Source organism: Vipera berus, assembly GCF_964194415.1.
Source record: "Vipera berus genome assembly, contig: HAP1_SCAFFOLD_234, whole genome shotgun sequence".
Lineage (NCBI taxonomy): Eukaryota > Metazoa > Chordata > Lepidosauria > Squamata > Viperidae > Vipera > Vipera berus.
The window spans coordinates 20,817-43,123 of record NW_027673506.1 but is presented as its reverse complement, the minus strand read 5'-3'; the positions used below and the strand labels follow the sequence as shown (position 1 = coordinate 43,123).

At 40.1% G+C, this 22,307-nt stretch overlaps 1 protein-coding gene across 1 annotated transcript in view; it reads left to right on the top strand.

The window, feature by feature from the left end:
- Nucleotides 1–2,433: 2,433 nt before the first annotated feature.
- Nucleotides 2,434–22,307, top strand: part of LOC308679346 (kinesin-like protein KIF13A) — a gene marked incomplete at its 3' end in the record, with an annotated part of 40,682 nt that continues 20,808 nt past the window's right edge. Inside the window, exons 1-4 of the mRNA XM_081346956.1 lie at nt 2,434–2,992; nt 3,589–3,682; nt 19,758–19,770; nt 21,422–21,482. Coding sequence (XP_081203082.1) covers nt 2,938–2,992; nt 3,589–3,682; nt 19,758–19,770; nt 21,422–21,482 — 223 coding nt within the window. The remainder of the gene's footprint in view (nt 2,993–3,588; nt 3,683–19,757; nt 19,771–21,421; nt 21,483–22,307) is intronic.

Below are 22,307 nucleotides of genomic sequence, written 5' to 3'. Positions count from 1 at the left end.
AAGATATTTGTTCTAAAAACTTTTTCAGATATTGGCCTCTTTAGTCATGAACCCCTGGTGTCAGTTCAGAATCCATGTTCATAACTGAATGATGGGGATCTGTTTCTTGCATACCAGACATTCTTTTGTCATAATGAAGAGTGTATGATTTAGGGAGGGGCAAATAATGGAAGTCTTGTTTTCTCTATAGTTCATGCTAATTTGTGTTGAATATGTCTGAAACTGAAAACGGGTTGCTAAATGTTTTATTTATTTTCCAGTTCCAGAATAGAGAAACGAGAATGAAAAGTGAGGAGAGTAAGAACAATGACCATCCAATTAAACATTAATCATTATGCTTTGCAATAGAAGGAAGTACTGTAACATGATGTCAATCTCAGTATGCTAATTTCTCCCTCACACACTTCTTTTGACTGCCTATCATAAAGCATACCACCATAGGGACATGCATGGAATTGATATAGTATTGATTAAATAATATATAACTTTTTCTATTGTTTGAATCATGTAGTATGCATTTGTTTTAATAAATCACAAAGCCTAGAGTTCCTTCCACACCAAAACACATGGCTTCAAGGGACAAATAGCACTCATCTGTTTTAATGACTGTGTCATTTTTTTTAACTACAATGTACTGAAAAAGCTCTTGTGGTTTGTTTGTTTTTTCATTAAGAAGTAAGCTATAATTGGGAGAGCCAGTTTGGTATAATGGTTAAGGCACCTGGCTGAGTGATCTTGCACCAGTTACTCTCAGACCTAGGAAGGAGGCAATGACAAAACTATTTTTGAAACCTTCCTAAGAAACCTGCAGGACTCGTTCAGGCATTTGCCAGGAGTCAAAAACTGATTCAAAGATTCACACACACTCACAAGCTATAATCAGATAATACATAATCAGCAACAAGTCAAAACACAGCATACGTACATTGGGCAGAACTAGCCTTTGGCCTAGTTCACATCCTGTGCTACGACATGTCACATTGGTGGTGAGGATCAAAACAGAGAATTTGAGGCACTATAGATTTTTATTAGTCATAGATCAAAAAGAAAAAGATTTTTTCCTAAAACATTTAGGGCAAAAGACAGGATAATAATTACTGTAAGGGTTAGGGCTCAGAAAGGGTAGTGTTTATACTCTATAAGACAACTTAACAACCTTTCAGGTGCATGCATGCACTTAGGAAGGGGACAAATCCACATTCTTCTCTCAGTATGTAAGAGTTGAGGCCTAAATCAGAAGTATGCAGGTATTCCTTGACTTAGGACAATTGAGCCCAAAATTTCTGCTGCTAAGCAAGACAATTGAGTTTTGCCCCATTTTATGACCTTTCTTGCCATAATTGTTAAGTAAATCACTGCAGTTGTTAAATTAGTAAAACGGTTGTCAAAACTTTGCTTGTCAGGTCACAAATGGTGACTTTCATGATCACATGACCTCAGGACACTGCAGTCAGTTGCCAAGCTCTGAGTTTTGATCCATGTGACCACAAGGATGCTGCCATGGTCACAAGTGTGTAAAGGGGTCCTAAGTCGCTTTTTTTTTCAGTGCCATTGTTATCTTCGGACAGTCAGCAAACAACAGGAGTTCCTGTATGTCTGCATTCATTCATCCTGGTCAATAGAAAAACCATCTTGTGCCTCAGGACCCCATTCTGCCCTGCTCTAAGCTACTTTACCAGCAAGGAGAAAAGACTTGACAGAAGTTAAGGCACAAAACACTCCTTGTAGGACAAAATAAATAAATAAAAATAAAATAAATCCAGCCCTTCTAGCCGGACGGGGGAAGTTGTTCACAAGAAGCGGCGGACCCAGAGAAGGGAGGGAGACTGGCAAGTGAAGAAGGAGGCGAAAGAAGAAAGCAGAAAAGAGGACAATTTATTTTTGTAAGGTGCCCTTTGTTGCAAACAGGGCGAAAAGGTGGTTCCGTGATCTCAAAAACTCGGGACTAGCGCCGCACCCCGATTTCTTAAGTGATTTATTCAGTCCCGGCGAGTCGTAGCTGAAAAGAAAGAAGGAAAGAGCGCAGCCTGGATCCCGAGCAGACCGGACCCGCGTCCATTTCATTCTTCCACATTCCACGCTTTTCCTTCCCACGGGCAATCGCTCCCGCGCTATTTCACGCTCGTCCCCGTCTCCCAACCGTCCGCCAAGGACACGCCGTCTGCCTTTCACTCGCTGCTCCGTCGGGCGGCGAGAGCTCTCCGTCGCCGCCCATTCCCTCTTTGCAATCTTGACCCCGCCGGCAACCTCCAGGAAGGAGGAGAGGAGCGAGCAGAACCACCCGCCTTCTCCCCACTGACACGCGTCCGATTGCGCTTGCGCCAGCCGCCCTGCCGGCTGGCGGCCTGGGAAAGTTCGCGCATGACTTTTAGCCGCCCTTCGGCAGTTGGCTGGGCCGTCGAGTCCTTTCCCCCCCCCCCCGCCACCCCACACGTCGCTTCTCAGGGGCGAAGTCGCTCGGGTATTTCCGACATCGGCCCTCGCTGCCCCTCCCCCCCCCGGCCCTGGAATCTCCACAGGGGAGAGGGACTAAGGCAGGAGCCGCCGGGCGCCGCCGCCGCCGCGGAAGCTGGAAGATGGCGGTGGCGGGGGAGAGGAGGAGGAGGAGGCGGCGGCAGCAGCAGCAGCAGCAGAGGCGGCGGCGGAGCTTGTCGCGCAGGCGAGGCTGAAGCAAAAAGCGGCTGCCTCGGCGTCTCTGGGAAACTCTTCTTCGAGCGGCTGCTTCTCAAGCTTTGCGCGGCTTCCCCTGACTTCCCCCCCTCCTCCTCCTCCTCGCCCCCCCCCCCCAGGCCGGGATGACCCTCGTCGGCGCCGCGCTCCTCGCGCTGCCGGGGCGGCTGCGGCGGCGGCGGCTCTGAGGCGAGGGGGTCCTGTGAAGGGAGGCTCCAGACCCGCGTTCGCTTCTGCGGGGAGGATTCACCTTCTCTGCCGGGAAAGATGTCGGATACCAAGGTGAAAGTGGCCGTCCGAGTCCGGCCCATGAACAGACGAGGTAATAAATCCGATGGAAGAATAACGAGGGTGGCTCATTTCTCCCTGAGTGACCCGCTTCCTTCGCCCCCTCTCCTCCTCCTCCTCCGCGGGCAGACTGTGTTTGCAGAAGGCACTTGTTTGCCAAAGGGTTGGGGAAAGCAAAAGGTTCAGAGTTGCAGCTTTGTCGGGGAAGCGGGTGTTGTTGTCCCGACTTCAGCAAAAGTCTTTTGGAACGGCGGGAGGTCGTGGGAAGCGGGGGTGGAGAGAGCGGACCTGCGAAACCGAGCTCGGGTGGCGCGGCTCGTGCGAGCGCGGAGAGCGCCGTATAGCAGAAATCTCGAGTGTCTTGGCTGGGCTTCTTCTCCCCGCGCTCCTTTCATTATTTTGGAGAAGAACAACGCCCATCTCGTTTCCTACGCTTCTTAGTCGTAAATGGGAATGGTGTGCTAGGCGTGAGAAAGAATCAGGGAAAAAAAAAGTTCTGCTGGCTGGCGATGAAGTACGTATCGATCAATCAGTCGGTCGGTCAATCGATCAAGCAAGCAGAATAGAGCTGGGAGGGAAGTATCCTTGGGGGGGAGACAGAGTTCTGAGGTCCCTTGTGTTACATTCTAGAGTTGGAGTTGAATACCAAGTGTATTGTGGAAATGGAAGGGAATCAGACTGTGTTGCATCCTCCGCCTTCAAACAACAAGCAAGGAGAAAGCAGGTAAAGAACAAATCCAAACCTGTGTTCTCAAGTCCAGCATCTTTTGTTATCTGCACATCAGCTGCTTCTGTAATCTGCCTCTGTTCCAAAAAAAGAAAGAAAGAAAGAAAGAAAGAGAAAGAAAGAAAGAGAGGAGAGAGAGAGAGAGAGAGAGAGAGAGAGAGAGAGAGAGAGAGAGAGATGGTTTTGGCCATGATCCTCCTCTGACTCATGCAGGTGCCAAATAGAATAAGGTTAATTAACTTGCACTTGAGTATTGAGCTGCATGAACAAAAAGTTATTAATGCTATCTTAATCTAAGGGATTTGCATTGCAGTAATGTGTTCGTGATGATCTAAAAGAAAGATATTTAGAATTTCAGATAACAATGGGTTCTGTTGGCGCTAAATGCAAAGGTTTAAAAATACATGCAGATAATCTACTGGTTTCTTTATTAATTGTGGTAAGAGTGTATCTGGCATTTATTTATAAATCCCTGAAAAGAGCAATTGGAAATCATCCAAAATAACTTTAAAAATAGATCAGTTTTTTTCCATTCATTTGAGATTCAAAAGGAGGACTTATGCAGCAAACATGCAGAAGGAAAATTTACATTTTCTACTTTTTGATAGTGATCTCCTGGCTATAATACTGGCATGAATCTGTGTCTCTGTGTGTTTTTATTCAGTGGATCTGAGTTACAGCTTTCTTATAAAAAAGGAAAGTTATATTATTTGAGTCTCTTTAAATGAAAGTTACGTGTCTTAATTATGGAGATGAGAGATAAGTGAACTATTTAATGTGTAAGAGATACTTCTGTATAATGTTACAGCTTCTTGTGTTACTTATATTCCAGTGTTTTATATTATATCAAGACAATTGTTTCAAGGAATTAAAGGAAATATTAGGGCTGTGTGAAATTTGGATTCAGAGATTAGATGGTAATTAATTTGACTCTCCTAGTTAAATTAGCTTTCCAAATCAAATCAGAATGCCAAAATTGATGCTTTTACATTTATGTAAATTATTTCAAAGTCTGCATATTCCCAGAAAGTTTTTTTTAAAATTCAAATGGAAATTCAAAACAAATTGACCCAGCTAAGCTCAAATAACTGATTTGGATTGATTTTCTGACTCTCTTTGATTCAACAAGTCAAATTTACTTTCTAAATCAGATTCATTTGAATCGGCTCAAGTTGATTATCTTTTTGAGCAATTGAGACTCTGTCCTCTATATCAGTGCAGTACCAATTGTATAGTTAGTATGGATTACTGTGCTTGACTTACAACATTATACTAGGAATGCAAGTCACTATAATGTAAAGTGTAACATTGACATCTGAATGCATTAAACAGTAGGCGCAGGGGTGTTCAAACTTGGCCGTTTTATGACTTGTGGACTTCAACTCCCAGAATTCCTCAGCCAGCGTGCCTGGCTGAGGAATTCTGGGAGTTGAAGTCCACAAGTCATAAAAGGGCCAAGTTTGAACACCCCTGCAGTAGGGCTTCATATGGATAGTTTGCTTCAATGAAAGATAAAAGAAAGCTCGCTCTGGAATCTTTTTCTTGAAGAAACATGGCTCCTTCACTTTTCAGAACAAATTGAAGTGGCCATATTGCTTTGCTCTCTTCCACAGCATCCTGCAGCTCCTCTGGCACTCATAATTAGCAGGAATCTTCCAAGTCAGCTAGTAAAAGAATTAGAAGAAGTTTCTACACCAGTACAGTACCTTACTGAAACTGTACTAACTTTTACAAGTGCTGGAGGAAATTGCAAAATGATGTGTAATACTTGTTCATACAAGTGTTAGTGGCTCCATGTTACTAATTATGTTTGTAAATAGCTCTCCAGGTAGCTTATACCGTGCTGAAAACGTATGCAGGTAGTCCTCGACTTATGACTGTTCATTTAACAATGGTTCAAAATTATGACAATCTTGGAAAAAGTGACTTATTGTCAGGTGCAAGAAACCAGAATCATTAGTGAATACACCCAGGTAGATATTTTATTGTTGATCACCTATAATTATAAGAATCTTGCCAGAATGACTGTATTCCCTTGGGAATGGTCAGAAAAAGCTTTAGGGATTCTGAGATAGGTCAAGTCTGGAGTTTTCCGCAGTGCAAGGATTCCCCCTCTTAACACATCCCTCCGGTATAGCTGGAGTTTCCACCACAGTAAGGTTTGGACCTCAGTCATTTCTTCCCCCAAACTGATTCCATGCTGGGAATGTCTCTTTATTCCCCCTAGACCTAGAGGGTCCCCCTCTCCTCCACCAGTAATTCCACCATACTTACAATCTGTACTCTATTTACAGCCATTGTATCACCTCTACAATCATGTGATCACAATTCAGGCACCTGACAGCTGGCTTGCATTTACAACCAGTTGCAGTGTCCTATGGTTATGTAATCATGCTTGGCAGCTTTTTTTGTCCATTTCTGGCAAAAAAAAGTTCTTTGGGGAAGCTGGATTGACTTAATAACTGTGTGATTTCCTTAACAACCACAAAAATTGGGCTTGACTCAATCTATGATTACAACAACTTACAATGAAAATTCTGGTGCCAATTCTGGTCATAAGGTGAGAACTATCTGTATAGTGTAGTCTAATAGTTGAAATAAAGATCCACAGTGAAAATATTATGAAACAACGCAATAGGTGAATTAAAAACTTGCTTTACAGCTTTTTCAGAAGAGAGAGCAAGATAGGACTCTTGCAAGAGGTACGGTAATTGTAGAGTCTGCTGTCCACTGATGTGAAATATCTATTCCCTCCTGTCCATTGATAGAGCTTCAAATGGAAGTAAGCTGTGAACCAGATTTTTCCAGAATATCACAACAATATTAGGTCTGGCTGCATTTTGTACCAGCCACAGGTTCCAATTATTTCTGAAAGCACTCCTGTATTTGGCAATAATATACCTGCTTTAGTAACAGCTCCAGGTGTAGTATCACCAAAATCTGATTGGCAATTTTTTGAGCCATAGTATCTTATCAGCCCATGAATAATGACGGTTCCAGAAGTGCTTTCACATCAGACCTGATATTACTAAAAGATTCCTATCTATCCACTGACTTAGTTGCAGTTCTTAATTTGTTATCAAAAACCTAATGAATCTATAGTCCAGTCCCATCTAAAATTAGATATATCCAAAGATAGTAAAAGTAATAAGCTTCAATATGTCCAGTTCTGCTATCCAGATACTATTACTTACTGTTAGTCTTGCTTAGTTGCATGGTTCTTTTGTATTTCACATGTTCTTCCAATAAAGCTTACAATGTGAAAAGACAGGTTGTTTATCAGCTGGCTGTCACTGATTAGGCTTCTATGTCTAGGACAGGGGTAGGCAACCTCGGCTCTTTTATGACTCATGGACTTCAACTCCCAGAATTCCTGTCAGCATATGCTGACTCAGGAATTCTGGGAGTTGAAGTCCATGAGTCATAAAAGAGCCGAGGTTGCGTACCCCTGGTCTAAGAGAAGACTAAACCTGGGTCTTTCCACTCTGAGTTCACCGTGCTGGTGCTTACATAGAATCAAGTTGATAACAACCAAATAAGTCCCATTGTAACATAATTTATATGTCTTTAAGATTTAATAATTTTTCTGTGCTTAAGTCATAATTGTTTTCTATATTCTCCAATGCAGATTGAAATGATTACTATATTTAATGTAGGAATGTACAAAATATTTTGAGTTGAAACACCCAGTATCTAGTTCAAAGTGAGTTATTCAGACCTATCTGAAAATGTTTCAAGCTCAGAAGAGTTATTTCCAAGTTCAAAATAATTGCTTTAAGCTGGAACAGGGCTTCTAAACATTTCTGAGGTGATTGATGCAATGTATTTTGGACATGAAATATTTTGATTTTAAAATATTTTGAATATCTTTAACAATTTGTATTTTTTCATAGATCATATGTTATGCAGATATTTTAAAAACTATATATTTAGATAACACTTTTATTGTACTTTTAATTAACTTTTTTAAAACCACTTTTTCATTAGAAGCATATACATACCATTTATAGTGACTGATGTGGTTATTTATCATACCTTCAAGCTTTAGACCTCAATAGGTAAAAGCTATAACTCTATTGAGTTAGTAGGTCATTGTAAAACCCTCAATTTCATCTTATCTAAGTGGGGTGTCTGGTGAAATGAGACAGATACCAACTGTTTCCTTATCCAACATATTATCAGCCAGATAGAAACTGCTATGCAGGCCCTCTTAATATCACCTGCCAAAGCAGTGGATGGTATAACAGCTGACTGCATCTTTTGCCTTTATTTATAGAAAACTAAAACAAAGTGATTCTGACTTCTCTTAAATAGGTCATCCTGTTCATTTTTTCAGTTTATAAAGTATTAAAATATTGTTAAATAGAAACATTTATCTGTTAACTATGTTGCATTTGTCTCAGATGTTGGCTGAAATACTAATCAGTAGAGTGTTATTCTAAAATTATGAATTATTAAAACCCAGGTCCTAAGATTTCACATCTGTGGCAATATTCTTAAGGTATTAAAATAAGGATCTGATTTTTAAAAAGCTTTCTTTTCTGGTCTTGGCCCCTATTTAGAAATATCCCAGTAGATTTTTTCCCCCAGAATTTGTAGGACTAAATCTCAGTTTAAATAAATTATATCTTCCGATATTATCTTTTGGGTTTAATAAAAAAAATTTCCTGAGGTCTTCAAGAGCTAAAAATTACATTTTTGGTTGTAGGGAGATTTTATCCAGTGAAAGAAAGTATACTTTACAAATGTTGGAAATATGGTTTAGTTATAAAAGAGCAAACATCTCATTTTTAATAGAGTGTTTCAATATTTATTTGCAGTTAAGGATGAGTTAGGTTAAGGTACAGTGAGATATAAAAGCAATAATGATACATCAATCAGGACAAAAATATATTACCGTATTTTCCGGCGTATAAGACGACTTTTTAACCCATGAAAATCATCTCAAAAGTTGGGGGGTCGTCTTATACGCCCAGTCGTCTTATACGCCGGAAAATAGTACATAAATCAATCGAGCGCCCCCCGTTCTTGCAAAGCAACTTCAAGCCTCCTTAGTCCAGTCCCCCCTCCAACGTGACCCTCCCTTCCCACCCCCAAGAGCCTCTCAGCCCCTTCCCCTCCCCCTTGCAAACGCCAGACCCTGGGAGCTCTTGCGTCTATTCCAAAGGGTGGGTGGAAGGAAAAGCCCCTTTCGGCTCCGGCTTGGCTGCAAGTCAGCGAGCCCGGGAAGGCACGCCCTCCCCTCTCACTGTGGAGGAAGCAGGGCAGGCTGGCGTCTGGCGGGAGCCAGCAGGGCAGTCCTGCGCACACGCGCTTCCTGGCTCCTAAGGAGTCCTCGGGGAGCCATGGCAGGCACCTCACGCTCTTCCCTCTTGAGGCGGCACCGGTGGAGCTGTCCGGCGTCGGGCGGGAGCCGGCAGGGCAGTCCTGCACACGCGCGCACTCCCCGGCTGCTAAGGAGTGCTCCTTAACAGCCGGGGAGCGCGTGCGTGCGCAGGACTGCCCTGCCGGCTCCCGCCCGACGCCGGATGGCTTCGCCGGTGCCGCCTCGAGAGGGAAGGGCGTGAGGCGCCTGCCATGGCTCCCCAAGGACTCCTTAGGAGCCGGGGAGCGCGCGCGTGCGCAGGACTGCCCTGCCGGCTCCCGCCAGACGCCAGCCTGCCCTGCTTCCTCCACAGTGAGAGGGGAGGGCATGCCTTCCCGGGCTCGCTGATTTTCCGGCGTATAAGATGAAAAATCTTGAAAATCATCTCAAAAGTTGGGGGGTCGTCTTATACGCCCAGTCGTCTTATACGCCGGAAAATACGGTAAATAGTATAAGGATGATTCCTTTAGGTATATCCAACATACAATGATGCAGGGTATTTGATAATAGCAAAACACAAAACTTTACAGATAGTCCTTGATTTACGATCACAATTGAGCCCAAAATTTCTGTTGCTAAGTAAGACAGTTATTAAGTCAATTTTGTCCCATTTTACAAACTTCTTGCTACCATTTCTAAGTGAATCACTACACTGGTTAAGTTAGTGACACGGTTTGTTAAGTGAATCTGGCTTCCCCAATGACTTTGCTTGTCAGAAGGTCGCAAAAGGGACCTGGGACACTGCAACCATCATGAATATGAAGTAAGCACTAAATTTTGATCATGTGATCATCTGGATTGAGCAACAGTCATAAATGTGAAAAATGGTCATAAGTCACTTTTTTCAGTGCTATTGTCACTTTGAACAGTCACTAAATGAATGGTTGTAAGTCAAGGGCTACCTGTAATTTGTTAACATCCAAAACAAAAAGATGACATGTTGCTGTTCCACTATGTCTTGACTCTTTGCCTTGAATCAAAAGCAAGCAAGTCCTAGATTTTTCTATTGAAAATACAATAGCATATGATCCACTGCATCTATTACATCAGGCTTAAATGTTCTAAATATAATGTTAGTCTCAGATAGAGATTTTGGGACCCTCCATGAGAGGTTTCAGAAAAGTATTCAATCAATCCAAACTAAAAAATTTGTACGACTCTTGGATATCTGGATATATAAACATCTTGCTATAGTACAACCCTCTTTTTGACCAGAAATTTTAAATTCAGGTTTCAAACTCATATTTCTTTTTTCTTTAAAGCTATTTTGGAACTCTTCATCCCTAAAGAAATTAAAAATTGGATTGAAAAAATGATAGAAATCCACCATAGAGAATGAAGTATATATTTTTGAAACACAGACATTAATTTACCAGTACATTTCCCTTGTGCCATGTTTTATGACAAAGTTAGTTATGTAAGGACTGGCATTTCAGGGACAATTTAATTGTTGGTATCAGTAATACTATCTGTGAGCATAAACAGAACAGATAAATCCTCACTTACCAAACTCAGTTTGGACTGGAAACTCCATTGCTAAGCTGTGTGGTCATAAAGTGAAAAATGTGACTACCGATTCTGCTGACTTACAATACTGGCTAAAGTCATTAAGAATGATGTCATGTGACTGTGACTTGATTTGCTGCTGGCTTCCCCATTGACTTTGCTTGTTAGAAGCCAGCTATATAAACTTGCAGATGAGATCATGTGTCCACACGAAACTCCAGCTGCCACAAGCTGGCTGCCTACTACCTGAATTGTGATCACACATGACTTCAGGGATTTTGCGATGGCTGCTTCTTCAAGTACTGGCCATAAATTTCCTTTTCCAGTGCTGTCGTAACTTTGAATGGTTGCTGAATGAGAGTCAGTAAGTGAGGACTGTCTTTATGTAGACTTATGAATTTGACATTGTGTTTTTAAAGGAAGCTTGACTGTTACAAAATAGATATAAATTGGCATAATCTCATCATAAGTATTTTTAACATAGGGGTTTTTTTTCTTCAAAATTCCATGATTTGTATCAGCAGGGCTGGAAGTTTTTCACTTAGAAAATTTTAACCTCTATAAATATTATTTCATTAATTCTTCAGAAAGGTGATGCCCATTATTGTTGTAAAATCAGATGTAACTCAGTTAACTATTACTTTGCAATTTCCAATCCAAATTGTGGTTGTAAGTAGAAGATTGCCTGTATTCCAAGTTTTCCTTGTACAGATCCAGTAAAGGAAAGTCTACTTCCCAGGGTAATTATGCTACACTAGAAATTCATTATCTTTTCTAAGTATCTTCTCCATCTCCTTATCCAAGTTATTTATGAAACATTAAAGGGTTCAGAATCTGTCTGAACTTTGTGGCACCCTATTGTATCATTCTTCCAGAAATCACTAATTACTATTCTTTGAATAATAAATTTAAGTCTGCTATGTATTAGCTGTCTGAAATTGCAGAATCTCATGCAAATTAGTATAAAATTGATCTAAAATTAGTGAAAATCTGATTGTTAGAAAAATTGTTGTCATTCAGCAGTAAATATGCCAGTAATATATAGTCTCCTTTTGGATAGTAGTTTTTACTCTCCCTATCATAATCCTTTACTTGCAGTTGAATATAAATATGTTAAGATATTTTAAATAAGTCATTACCTAAATTCTTAAAAGAATTTAACTTACTTAAAAGCATAACAATAACAGCAAATGGCTTGTTTAATAAAAAGAGACTTAGATGCATGCACAAAATGTTTTCCAGTATTATAACCTTGTTTCAGTATCCTCTTGATTCAAGTATACAGCAACTAAATGTAGTCCATAAATTTTGAACCTGCTGAAACCTGCAACTTCCAAAAAAGCATGAACATAAATACGATTGTGACCTAGATTAACACATGTAGTAAACAATCACTTCCATACTGACGTGATCAGTTAAAACCATGGGATTGTAATGTTCATTAAGCATTAAGCAAAACATAATGTCAATGGGACTAGAAATGAACAACAAAATAAGGGTTGAATGAAAATTGATGCTTCCAATGTTATAAATCACGAACAGATGGCAGTACTGGCACGCTAGAACAGGCATGTCAAACTGCCGGCCCACAGGCCGGATGTGTCACGCGGAAACTGCGCCCACCCTATTGCCAGCAATGGGGAAAAAGTCAAGATACATTGCGCAATGTCACGTGATGTTGCGAGTTTGACATGTCTGCACTAGAAGCTCTGGTGTGTTCTCTCACTTTAGTTGACAAGAAGTTACTGTGAGAAAAAGTTGCTATTGTGAAATTAAAAACTGTAATGAGTTCTTGTCAATTGCTTCAAAGATATGCCACCCTGGGCCAAAAAATATAAAGTTATGAACCAGGAAGAGCTGATTTGTGTGATTAAAAACCAAGTGGAAGAGTTAACAAGTTTCATATGAAAAAGATTGATATAATTCCAGGCAGTCAGCAAAACAGTCAAAGGAAATTTTTTGTCAATCTTGTTATTTCACACAAAAGTGATTCCATTGTTTATGTTCTTCAATATTAGAAAGTCTGTGCTAGATGGCCATGGCAAAAATTAAGCTTCGTAAGTTGAAATTTGCCCACAATTGTTGTCGCATTATCAGATAAATATGAGGAATTTCTTGACAGTATCACGACAGCTGCCCCCCCTCCCCCCGCAAATAGGCTTATTGTTATGGCTCAGAAAAAAACATCAGTCCATGAAGTATCATCACAAAGCTGATAGAGAAAGAGAAAGAGAGAGAAAATAGACCTCAGATCTAATTGCACATGAGGAGGTACATATGATGTTATTCACATTGATTTTCCTTCAATCTGCCACCACAGTCAACTCAGTGCTATATTGTAACATTCAAAATTTGAAACTACAATTTAGTAGCATTTAGAAGCACAAGAAGGAAATGTTGCTGCAACATGAAAACACTGCCTCACAAGTCACCCAAAAGGTAGTTGTGATGTTAATTCTCACTGCTAGACTATCCAGACCAAGTGCCTTGCAAATCCCATCTTTTTGCAAAATAATAATAAAAAAACCATTGTGGGTATCTGTTTGACTCAAATGAAAAGATTGGAAGGTTTGTCAGGATCTGCTTGAAGGGCAAACTGGAGTTCTTTCATGAGGGCTGTAAGAAGCTTGTCCCTTGTTGACAGAAGTGTGGAGCAAGTAATGGTAATTATGTGGAAAAGTAAATACAGGTAACAAAATAGCTTATTTCAAGAATTATTTTCCTGTTTCATTTATTAATGTACCCCAAATTAAAACTAAGGATATGGAGGTGAAGCATTACTTTTCATTCAACCATCATGTAGTAGTAACTTTTTTCTTTCTTTAAATCATGTCTGATTCCTCTTTACATTGCCCAGGCAAACCCCTGCATTTTTCAGAAGTGGTTTGCCATTGTTTCCTTCCTAGGGCTGAAAGAAGGTGACTGGCCCATGATAACCCTGCTGCTTTGTGCCCAAAGCAGCACTAGAACTCATGGTCTCCTGGTTTCTAGCCTGATGCCTTAACTAGGTAAAGGTAAAGGTTCCCCCGCACATGCGTGCTAGTTGTTTCCGACTCTAGGGGCCGGTGCTCATCTCCGTTTCAAAGCCGAAGAGCCAGCGTTTGTCCGAGGACGTCTCCGTGGTCATGTGGCCGGCATAACTAGATGCCAAAGGCGCACGGAACGCTGTTACCTTCCCACCGTAGTGGTCCCTATTTTTCTACTTGCATTTTTACGTGCTTTCAAACTGCTAGGTTGGCAGAAGCTGGGACGAGTAACAGGTGCTCACTCTGTTACGTGGCACTCGGGATTCGACCCGCCAAACTGCCAACCTTCTGATCGACAAGCTCAGTGTCCTAACCCACTGACTCACCGCGTCCCTAGATGCCTTAACTACACTACACCAAATTGGCTCTCAGTATAGTTACATGCAAAACTTTAAGCGCCTCTGGATTTCAGTGGGCACAATCATCATGGAAAGCAACAGTGTACAATCGGATTTACTGAATCACAGTTTGAATACAATTGTTAGTTTTATACACTTCACAATTCCAGTTAATAATTGAAGGTAGATAACATTGATCAACATGGTTTTTCCCAAGCAATGGGGTTCTGTAAATTAGCCACAGTAGCCAAAAGTTCTTGATGCTGTCTGATTTCAGAAAGCTATCCCAAAGTAGAAAAGATAGCAAGAAGAAAAAGCTGCCAAAAAAGCAGTAAGCCAAATAGTATGCTTCACACACACACACACACACACACACACACACACACACACACACACAGAGAGAGAGAGAGAGAGAGAGAGAGAGAGAGAGAGCATACTCTACTAGTTCCTCTTTCCGCTTTATAACCAAAAAGTATTGGACTCTGACCAGTTGGTTTTTATCAGTCTTGTCTTAGAACAATGTTACAATTTAAAATGCAATTTCAGGAGGGGTCTGGCTGTTTTTAAGCAGTTCTGCATCTTGAAAGTTCATGTCCTGACACTTGGCACTATAATCCATTAGTCATACCTTGATCAACTTCTGGTTTGTGCGTATCATTGTTTCTGTCCACCCTACGGTTAAAAGATTATTTGCTGGACAAGGCTGCAAAGAGGTTTCATTCTTCTGAAACGTAATTTCTCTCTGGTTCAGCTATCAATGTCCAAAGTACCCTTCCAACTAGAAGAAGCTGATGCAACTTCTAAACCTTTCTGCAAACCTGAAGGCATATTTACTGTGTGTAAGTTGTTTACAGATCTAGAATAAGAAAATAATATGAAATTGCAAAGGTTTGGATGCACTTTCAGATAGTTTAAGACCTCTCTTGGCAGAAATAAATATTTCCACCTTGCTGAGTCTTTCAGGTCTTTCTGCTGGATTTCCCCCTCCCCCCTATTTTTTTTCCTTGCAGAAATACTCTTGTCTCCTTGGGTGTATGGCATGTTGCGATCGCTCACAGATTTTCAATAATAATAATAAAAATTCCAAAATCTTTACTTTTCTTTCCTGTAAATACTTTGTGGTAGATTTGGAGGCATTTTCAGCTAAACTGACTTCTGAAATATCCAATATCTTTTCAGCTTCAGTTTGTTCACTGACTGTGAGACATCAGCTTGTAGAATAGGTTGATATACATTTTTAAGACTCTTTATGTGTGAAAAAATTTGGCCAAGAGTTTTCTGCCAGTTTTCAGTTGAATTTACTATGTTTTTCAGTTTAATTAGTTAACCATAGCATTTTTCATAATACATTGCTTCCTTCCATGGAAAAGCTGTCTTATCACATTAAATATGACATGACAAATCCTTCTCATGTTTCATGTGACTCATCTCTCCATACAAAGTACATACACTATGTACAACTCATCACTAATCTTTCTACAAAAGGAACAATGGGGGGGGGGGGAAATTGATCAAACATCTTCTCCATCTGTTAAGCAGTCATAATATAGAGTACAGCAGAAGTCATTTTATTGTTCAAAACCTGAGGCTGAGCCTTAATCAGAGATTCGAGATAGAATAGTGCAATAGTGCATTAGTGAGATCTCAAATGCATATAGGTAGTCCTTGACTTATGACCGGTCACTTAACTGTTCAAGATTACAATGGGCCTGTGTGGTTCCATGATTACATTTAGGTCCCAAACCAGGAATAACACATGGCAATTCATCCATACTGAGGTCCTTATTGCTTTACACCTATAGATGAAATCTTGCCAGAGTGAAAACTCTATTTTCTGTATCTACAATATATTGTGGATACTGTGAACTATTTAGGAGGGACTGTCTTCACCCTCTTTCTCTCGCACAATATCTGGGCTAAATTACTTTTCTGGAATGCTTCCTTCCCCCTCAGGGATTCACCATATTCCATCAAATCACCACAGTGTTTCCTTTTGATTACCACAGAGATTCACTTAGAAATTGGCACAAAAATGTTGTGAATTCATGTTCTGGTCATGTGGGTGCCACAACTTACATAACAATTGGGAAATAGGGTCTCAGTTGCGATCATAAGTTGAGGATTACCTGTATTGAAATATACTAAAGGAGTATACGGCTGTGTTGCGTATACATTTATTTGTTAAATTTATTTGCTGCTTATCTTGTATCTTGATTTTTTGATGTTATGTTTTTATAAATTATCTTATGATTGGAATGATTGCAAAACCGCTCCAAAAGGATCTTATGATCAGTAATATTGAAAGGAGCTAAGAGGTCGTAAGAATTAATAGAATCATATTCTTCCTTGAGTCTCTCTTAGGGAATGTCATCTCATAGTATGTTCAAACTAGTTTCTGTGCCAAAACCTAACCTTGACTGACTGAAATCATTTTAGAAAATAATGTTTCATTCAGATGTGATCTGATTAACCAGTTATTTAGAAATTCAGGCTCTATTTCTTTTTTCTAAGTGTGGCTTCATTTCTTTTAAGAAATAGTTTATAACCTCCTAGACTCAAGCCAAAAGGTATTTGGCCATATTGTATCCCACACTTTGTCTCGTTAAAGGAAAAGGTAAAGGTTGCCCCGCACATGCGTGCTAGTCGTTTCCAACTCTAGGGGCCGGTGCTCATCTCTGTTTCAAAGCCGAAGAGCCAGCGCTTGTCTGAGGACGTCTCCGTGGTCATGTGGCCGGCATGACTAGACACCAAAGGCGCACGGAACACTGTTACCTTCCCACCGGAGTGGTCCCTATTTTTCTACTTGCATTTTTATGTGCTTTCGAACTGCTAGGTTGGCAGAAGATGGGACGAGTAACAGGCGCTCACTCTGCTACACGGCACTTGGGATTCGACCCGCCAAACTGCCGATCTTCTGACCGACAAGCTCAGCGTCCTAACCCACTGAGCCACTGCGTCCCTTGTCTCGTTATCATACCTTTAATAGTTATAACAATACTTTTATAAATCTGATCAGGTAGTGCTTTGGACAGAAATTTAACTTCCAAAATTGTAGAGCATATGTCCTGACATATATGCATCCTAGACATTTAATGACAAAACCAAACAAGGCATTTGGTATCAAGAGTTCTATGGAATCTCCCATTAGGCCATAAAGCTTCCAAATGCTTAAAAAAAAAGTTAACTAGAATCTAGGCAACCAACTTGCCAGCCTAGTAAAGTAGTTCAGATAGGAAGTATGCCCAGATGAATTAATTCTACTTTATTATAGGGTTAGATTAATAGAATCTGTTAAGTCTGAAAGTACATTTCTCCCCTGTTGCCTTTACATCCCAAGAAACTAGAGAGAGTCCCTTTTGAGGCATTCGTCACACCCACATTCCTTTTGTAGATTAAGCTTCCTCTTATCTGACTGTTCCTCTGGCTGCAATTCTTTCCCAAGGTGATTCCCACATGCCACTATAGCAACAGAGGATACACTGAAAATACAGTTGCAAGAAAAAGTATGTGAACCCTTTGGGATTACGTGGAGTTTTGCATGAATTGGCCATAAAATGCGCTCTAAACGTCATGTAAGTCACAACAATAGAAAAACACAGTCTGCTTAAAATAATACTACACAAACATTAGCTGTTGTCATGTTTTAATTGAACATAACATGTAAACATTCATAGTGCAGAGTGGGAAAAGTATGTGAACCCCTAGCCTAATGACCTCTCCAAGAGCTAATTGGAGCCAGGAGTGAGCCAACCTTGACTCCAATCAGTGTGATGATATTGGATGTGTTGCTGACAGCTGTCCTGCCCTTTAAAAACACACACCTTTTTTGGGTTTACTGGTCTAAAGAAGCACTGTCTGATGTGAACCAGGACAATGACCCAAAGCATACAAGTAATTCAACCAAACAATGGCTTCAACAGAACAGAATACGCCTTCTGGAGTGGCCCAGTCAGAGTCCTGACCTCAACCCGATTGAAATGCTGTGGCATGACCTTAAGAGAGCGATTCACACCAGACATCCCAAGAATATTGCTACACTGAAACAGTTTTGTGAAGAGGAGTGGTCCAAAATTACTCCAGATCGTTGTGCAGGTCTGATCTGCAACTACAGGAAACGTTTGGTTGAGGTTATTGCTGCCAAAGGAGGGTCAACCAGTTATTAAGTCCAAAGGTTCACATACTTTTTCCACCCTGCACTGTGAATGTTTCCATCTTATGTTCAATTAAAACATGACAACAGCTAATGTTTGTGTAGTATTATTTTAAGCAGACTGTGTTTTTCTATTGTTGTGACTTACATGACGTTTAGAGCGCATTTTATGGCCAATTCATGCAAAACTCCACGTAATCCCAAAGGGTTCACATACTTTTTCTTGCAACTGTACACTGGTGTTCTTTTTAAATTGAGGTTCTTTCTTTATCACTGCAGTTTTGAGAATGAAATCTTATTCATGTTTTATCAGATTTCATTGAGTTTTTTTTTCTAGTCATCTAACTTTTTATGGTCTTACTAAATAGAAATATCTATTTTAATTGCAAATCAATACCTTTTCCCCCATTTTTACTGAAATTAGTTTTGCCTGTTTCCCATTTTAGAATGGAGTAAAAAATTTATTTAAATGATTGATGTCATTGGTTTAAGATAAATACACATTTTGAAGCCATCAGCATACAAGAAAATTATCAGATTAGTGTAATCTGTATTAGAGGACAGTTCAACCTTAGTTTATAGCTGAAGATGTCTTACAGGTGGTTTTGGGGTCAGTTTCCTCATACGTTTTCCAACATTTTGTTAAAATGTAAATTCTTTCAGAATTTACTATGAATCATGCATAATATTTGTCTTCAAAAATTAATTTTTTGATGATATTACTATGCCCTTCATAATTTATGTATATTTTTTCTTCATGGAATGATTGAAATTTAAGAACATAATTGTTCTTCAATATAGTCACACATTGTTTTAGTGGCTACCATATTTAGCGGCTATTTGCAAATACAACCATTAAAAAAACATTTTCAATGAAAGCATGCATTTATGACCTAATTTCGTGCATCTACATCATTGTTGTAGATGCATGAAATTTGGTCATGCATCTGCAAAGGGGGCACAGTGGCTCAGCTGTTAAAGTGAGTTCCCATTACTTTTCCCAGCTCCTGCCCACCTAGCATTTTGAAAGCATGCAAATGTGAGTAGATTGATAGGTACCACTTCGGTGGGAAGGTAGCAGTGTTCAACGCTCTTTTGGCATATAGCTATGCTGGCCACATGACCACAGAAAATATCTTCAGACAACGCTGACTTCCTCAGTCAAGAAATGGAGATGAGCACCGTGTCCTAGAGTTGGACATGACTGGACAGCGAAACCTTTACCTTTTACCTTTACGTTACCAGTGTACATTGTACATTGAAGTGAGAATAATGCTAGCATAGCTATACAAGAGAACTTCATTAAATGAAACGGTAGCAACCTGTGATCTTGACAGCATATCTCTCTCTCTGTCTCTGTCTCTCTCTGTCTGTCTCTCTCTCTCTCTCTCTCTCCTTATGCTTTATTAGTAACCATTTTGCTTCTGATTTAAGGAAGGGATTGCAGTCACCAAATGAGGAGAGGATGTAATGTTACTAGAGTGCTAAGCAGTTATTCTTATCTAAATCTTGTTAGTGTAACTTTTTTTGGGAGAAAATATATTTTTCCACTATCCATGGATATTAAATTCAACTATCTTTCACACTAGAAAAACAGTATATTAAAGTGATCTAATAGTTACCAACACTAATCAGATATCATTTTTTTAATGCCTACTCATCTTCCACTTGAATTTCCATACCACAGGAAACTACCAAAGGTAAGCAACTTATTTGTGTTCTCTTTGATTTTGTAATTTCAAATCAAGATCATTTGCTTATAGTGATACATAATACAGATCTTGGTTTTAAGCACTAAAGCCAGTTTGCTTTATGAAGATCTTATATTCTGCTCACTTACGAATTCATTGAAATACATAGTTTTCATTAGGGGCTGGATGCCTAAGCTTTCACATGCAGCTGTATTCATACTGATCTCTAGTAGGGCTGATGACAGCAGGAATCATGTTTTTTTTATATTCTATGTATATAACACATAGAAAATGTATAGTAAATTAAATTTGGTAACTAACACCCAAGAGAAAAGGAGCATCAACTTTTTTTTTATTATGTGCGGACTCTTTAAGGGGTGTGGATTTTTAAAAAGAATCCAGGAAGTCATCAAAATTCTTCCCTCAAGTTTGAGAAATGTTTGGCCTGATGCCTAATGGTTAGGTTTGTCCTGAAAGGATATTTCTGTGATTATCAACATTTGAATTTGCCATGGCCAGAAGTTTCCAACAATTTTTGACAACTACGGTACTTTAAATGCACTTAAGAATTTTAGCAAGACAAGAAATATATATGTGTGATAGAAATACGTTGGTAAAATAATACACACAATTGCCAACATTCTGATACCTACCTAGAGATGAATAATTGAATGTTTAATGCATTGTTGAAGATTGAATTGAAGATTAAATTTTAATTTAATGTGTTATATAATGGAGGGGAGTTGAACTCTTCAAACAGAATGCAAAATGGAGCTCAAATCCTGAAAATCCAAGCTCTGTTCCTGCAATCTGCCAGAGCAGTTCCCTTCCTTTCGTGGAAGGGAGCTGAACTCAGCAGGCAGCTCTTTAACTCCATCCTCTTAACAATGTGGGATGTCCCTTAATGACCACAACTAGGAGTGCCATAATTGCAGTCATTAAGCGAAACAGTCATGTGGGCATCTTGTTTAATCACCACTTTGTTCAACAATCAAGATTCTAGCTCCAATTTTGGTCATAAGTTGAGGACTACCTGCATTCGTATGTGTTCCTGTCAACTTGCTTATTTAGCCCCTCTTGCCAAATCTTTTTTTTACTATAAATTAAATTAGATTTGTAAAGGCATTTTTCTTTTAGTTAGTTGCCAACCAGAATCTAGCTATCTTGACTTCCAAATGTAGTTGTCCCTCAGCATGGATTAAGGTTCTCAACCTAGATGGGCATTGTCATGTAAAACATCAGGCTTCTCTGCAGGAAGCAAGGGGGAAGGCACACCTCCCCTCTTCTAATCCCATACAGGAAAAATTCTGTGGGGCTGAGTTGGTCTATGAGAAAATGACTGGCTCAAAGATACCCAGTGAGTTTTCATGGCTGATGATCCACTAGAAGTAGGGTCTTTCAATGCTGCTCCAGGGCCTTACCACTGCTGCCCTATAGACGGACCATAGCTATTTAGTATAATTTAATATGAAATCTTCACTAGGAATAAAGAACCAGCATATTAGACTGGATTTTAGTGTCTTATTTTTGGTAAGAAATCAGTTGAAATAAAGTAAAACTAAGAATTAAGAAACTAAATATGTAAGCTTAATTAACTTTTTAAAACGTGATTTGAGGTTCATATAGTGCAAGTAGTGATCTAAAGTATGTTTACCCACAGGTATTTGCCTTTGATTACTGTTTCTGGTCTATGGATGAATCAAACACTGCCAAATATGCAGGTATGATTTTTTCATTCCTACTATTTTTAGCTGATTCAAAATCTTCTTCTCCATTCCTGATTAACATAAAACATTCTTGTTATTTGTGCTAATATATTTTGGCTGTACAGGTAATCCTCATTCACTGACCACTTGTTTAGAGACTGTTCAAAATTATAGTGGTGCTGAATGAGCGCTACAACTGTTTCTTGAAGTTTCCTTCATTGCAATGCTGCCGTGGTCATATAATTGTGATTTGGGAGCTCGGCAACCAGCTCACACTTACGATGGTTGCAGCATCCTGTGGTTATGTGATCACCATTTGTGACCTTCCCTGCTAGCTTCACAAGCAAAGTCATTGGGGAAGCCCACAGGGAAGGTTGCAAGATGGTCTGTTAGGTCCTGTCGACCTTCCAATCATTGGTCACACATCCTCAGCCAAGAATCAATCCTAACAACTAAATTTTGGATTCCATTAAATGAACTGGTGCCAATTTACAGTTCACACTAAATTGTAACTGCAGTTGCGGCCCTATCTAGACCAGGATGCCTTGCGCACAGTCACTCATGCACTCGTGACCTCCTGTTTGGACTACTGCAATGCTCTCTACATGGGGCTGCCCTTGAGGACTACTCGGAGGCTCCAGCTGGTGCAGAATGCAGCCGCGCGAGTGGTGGTGGGGGGCTTCCCGATACTCCCATGTAACACCTCTACTCCGTGAGCTGCATTGGCTTCTGGTTGCCCTCCGGGTAAGATTCAAGGTGCTGGTTATGACCTATAAAGCCCTAAATGGCATGGGTCCGGGTTACTTACGGGAGCACCTGCTGCCGGCATCAACTTCCCTT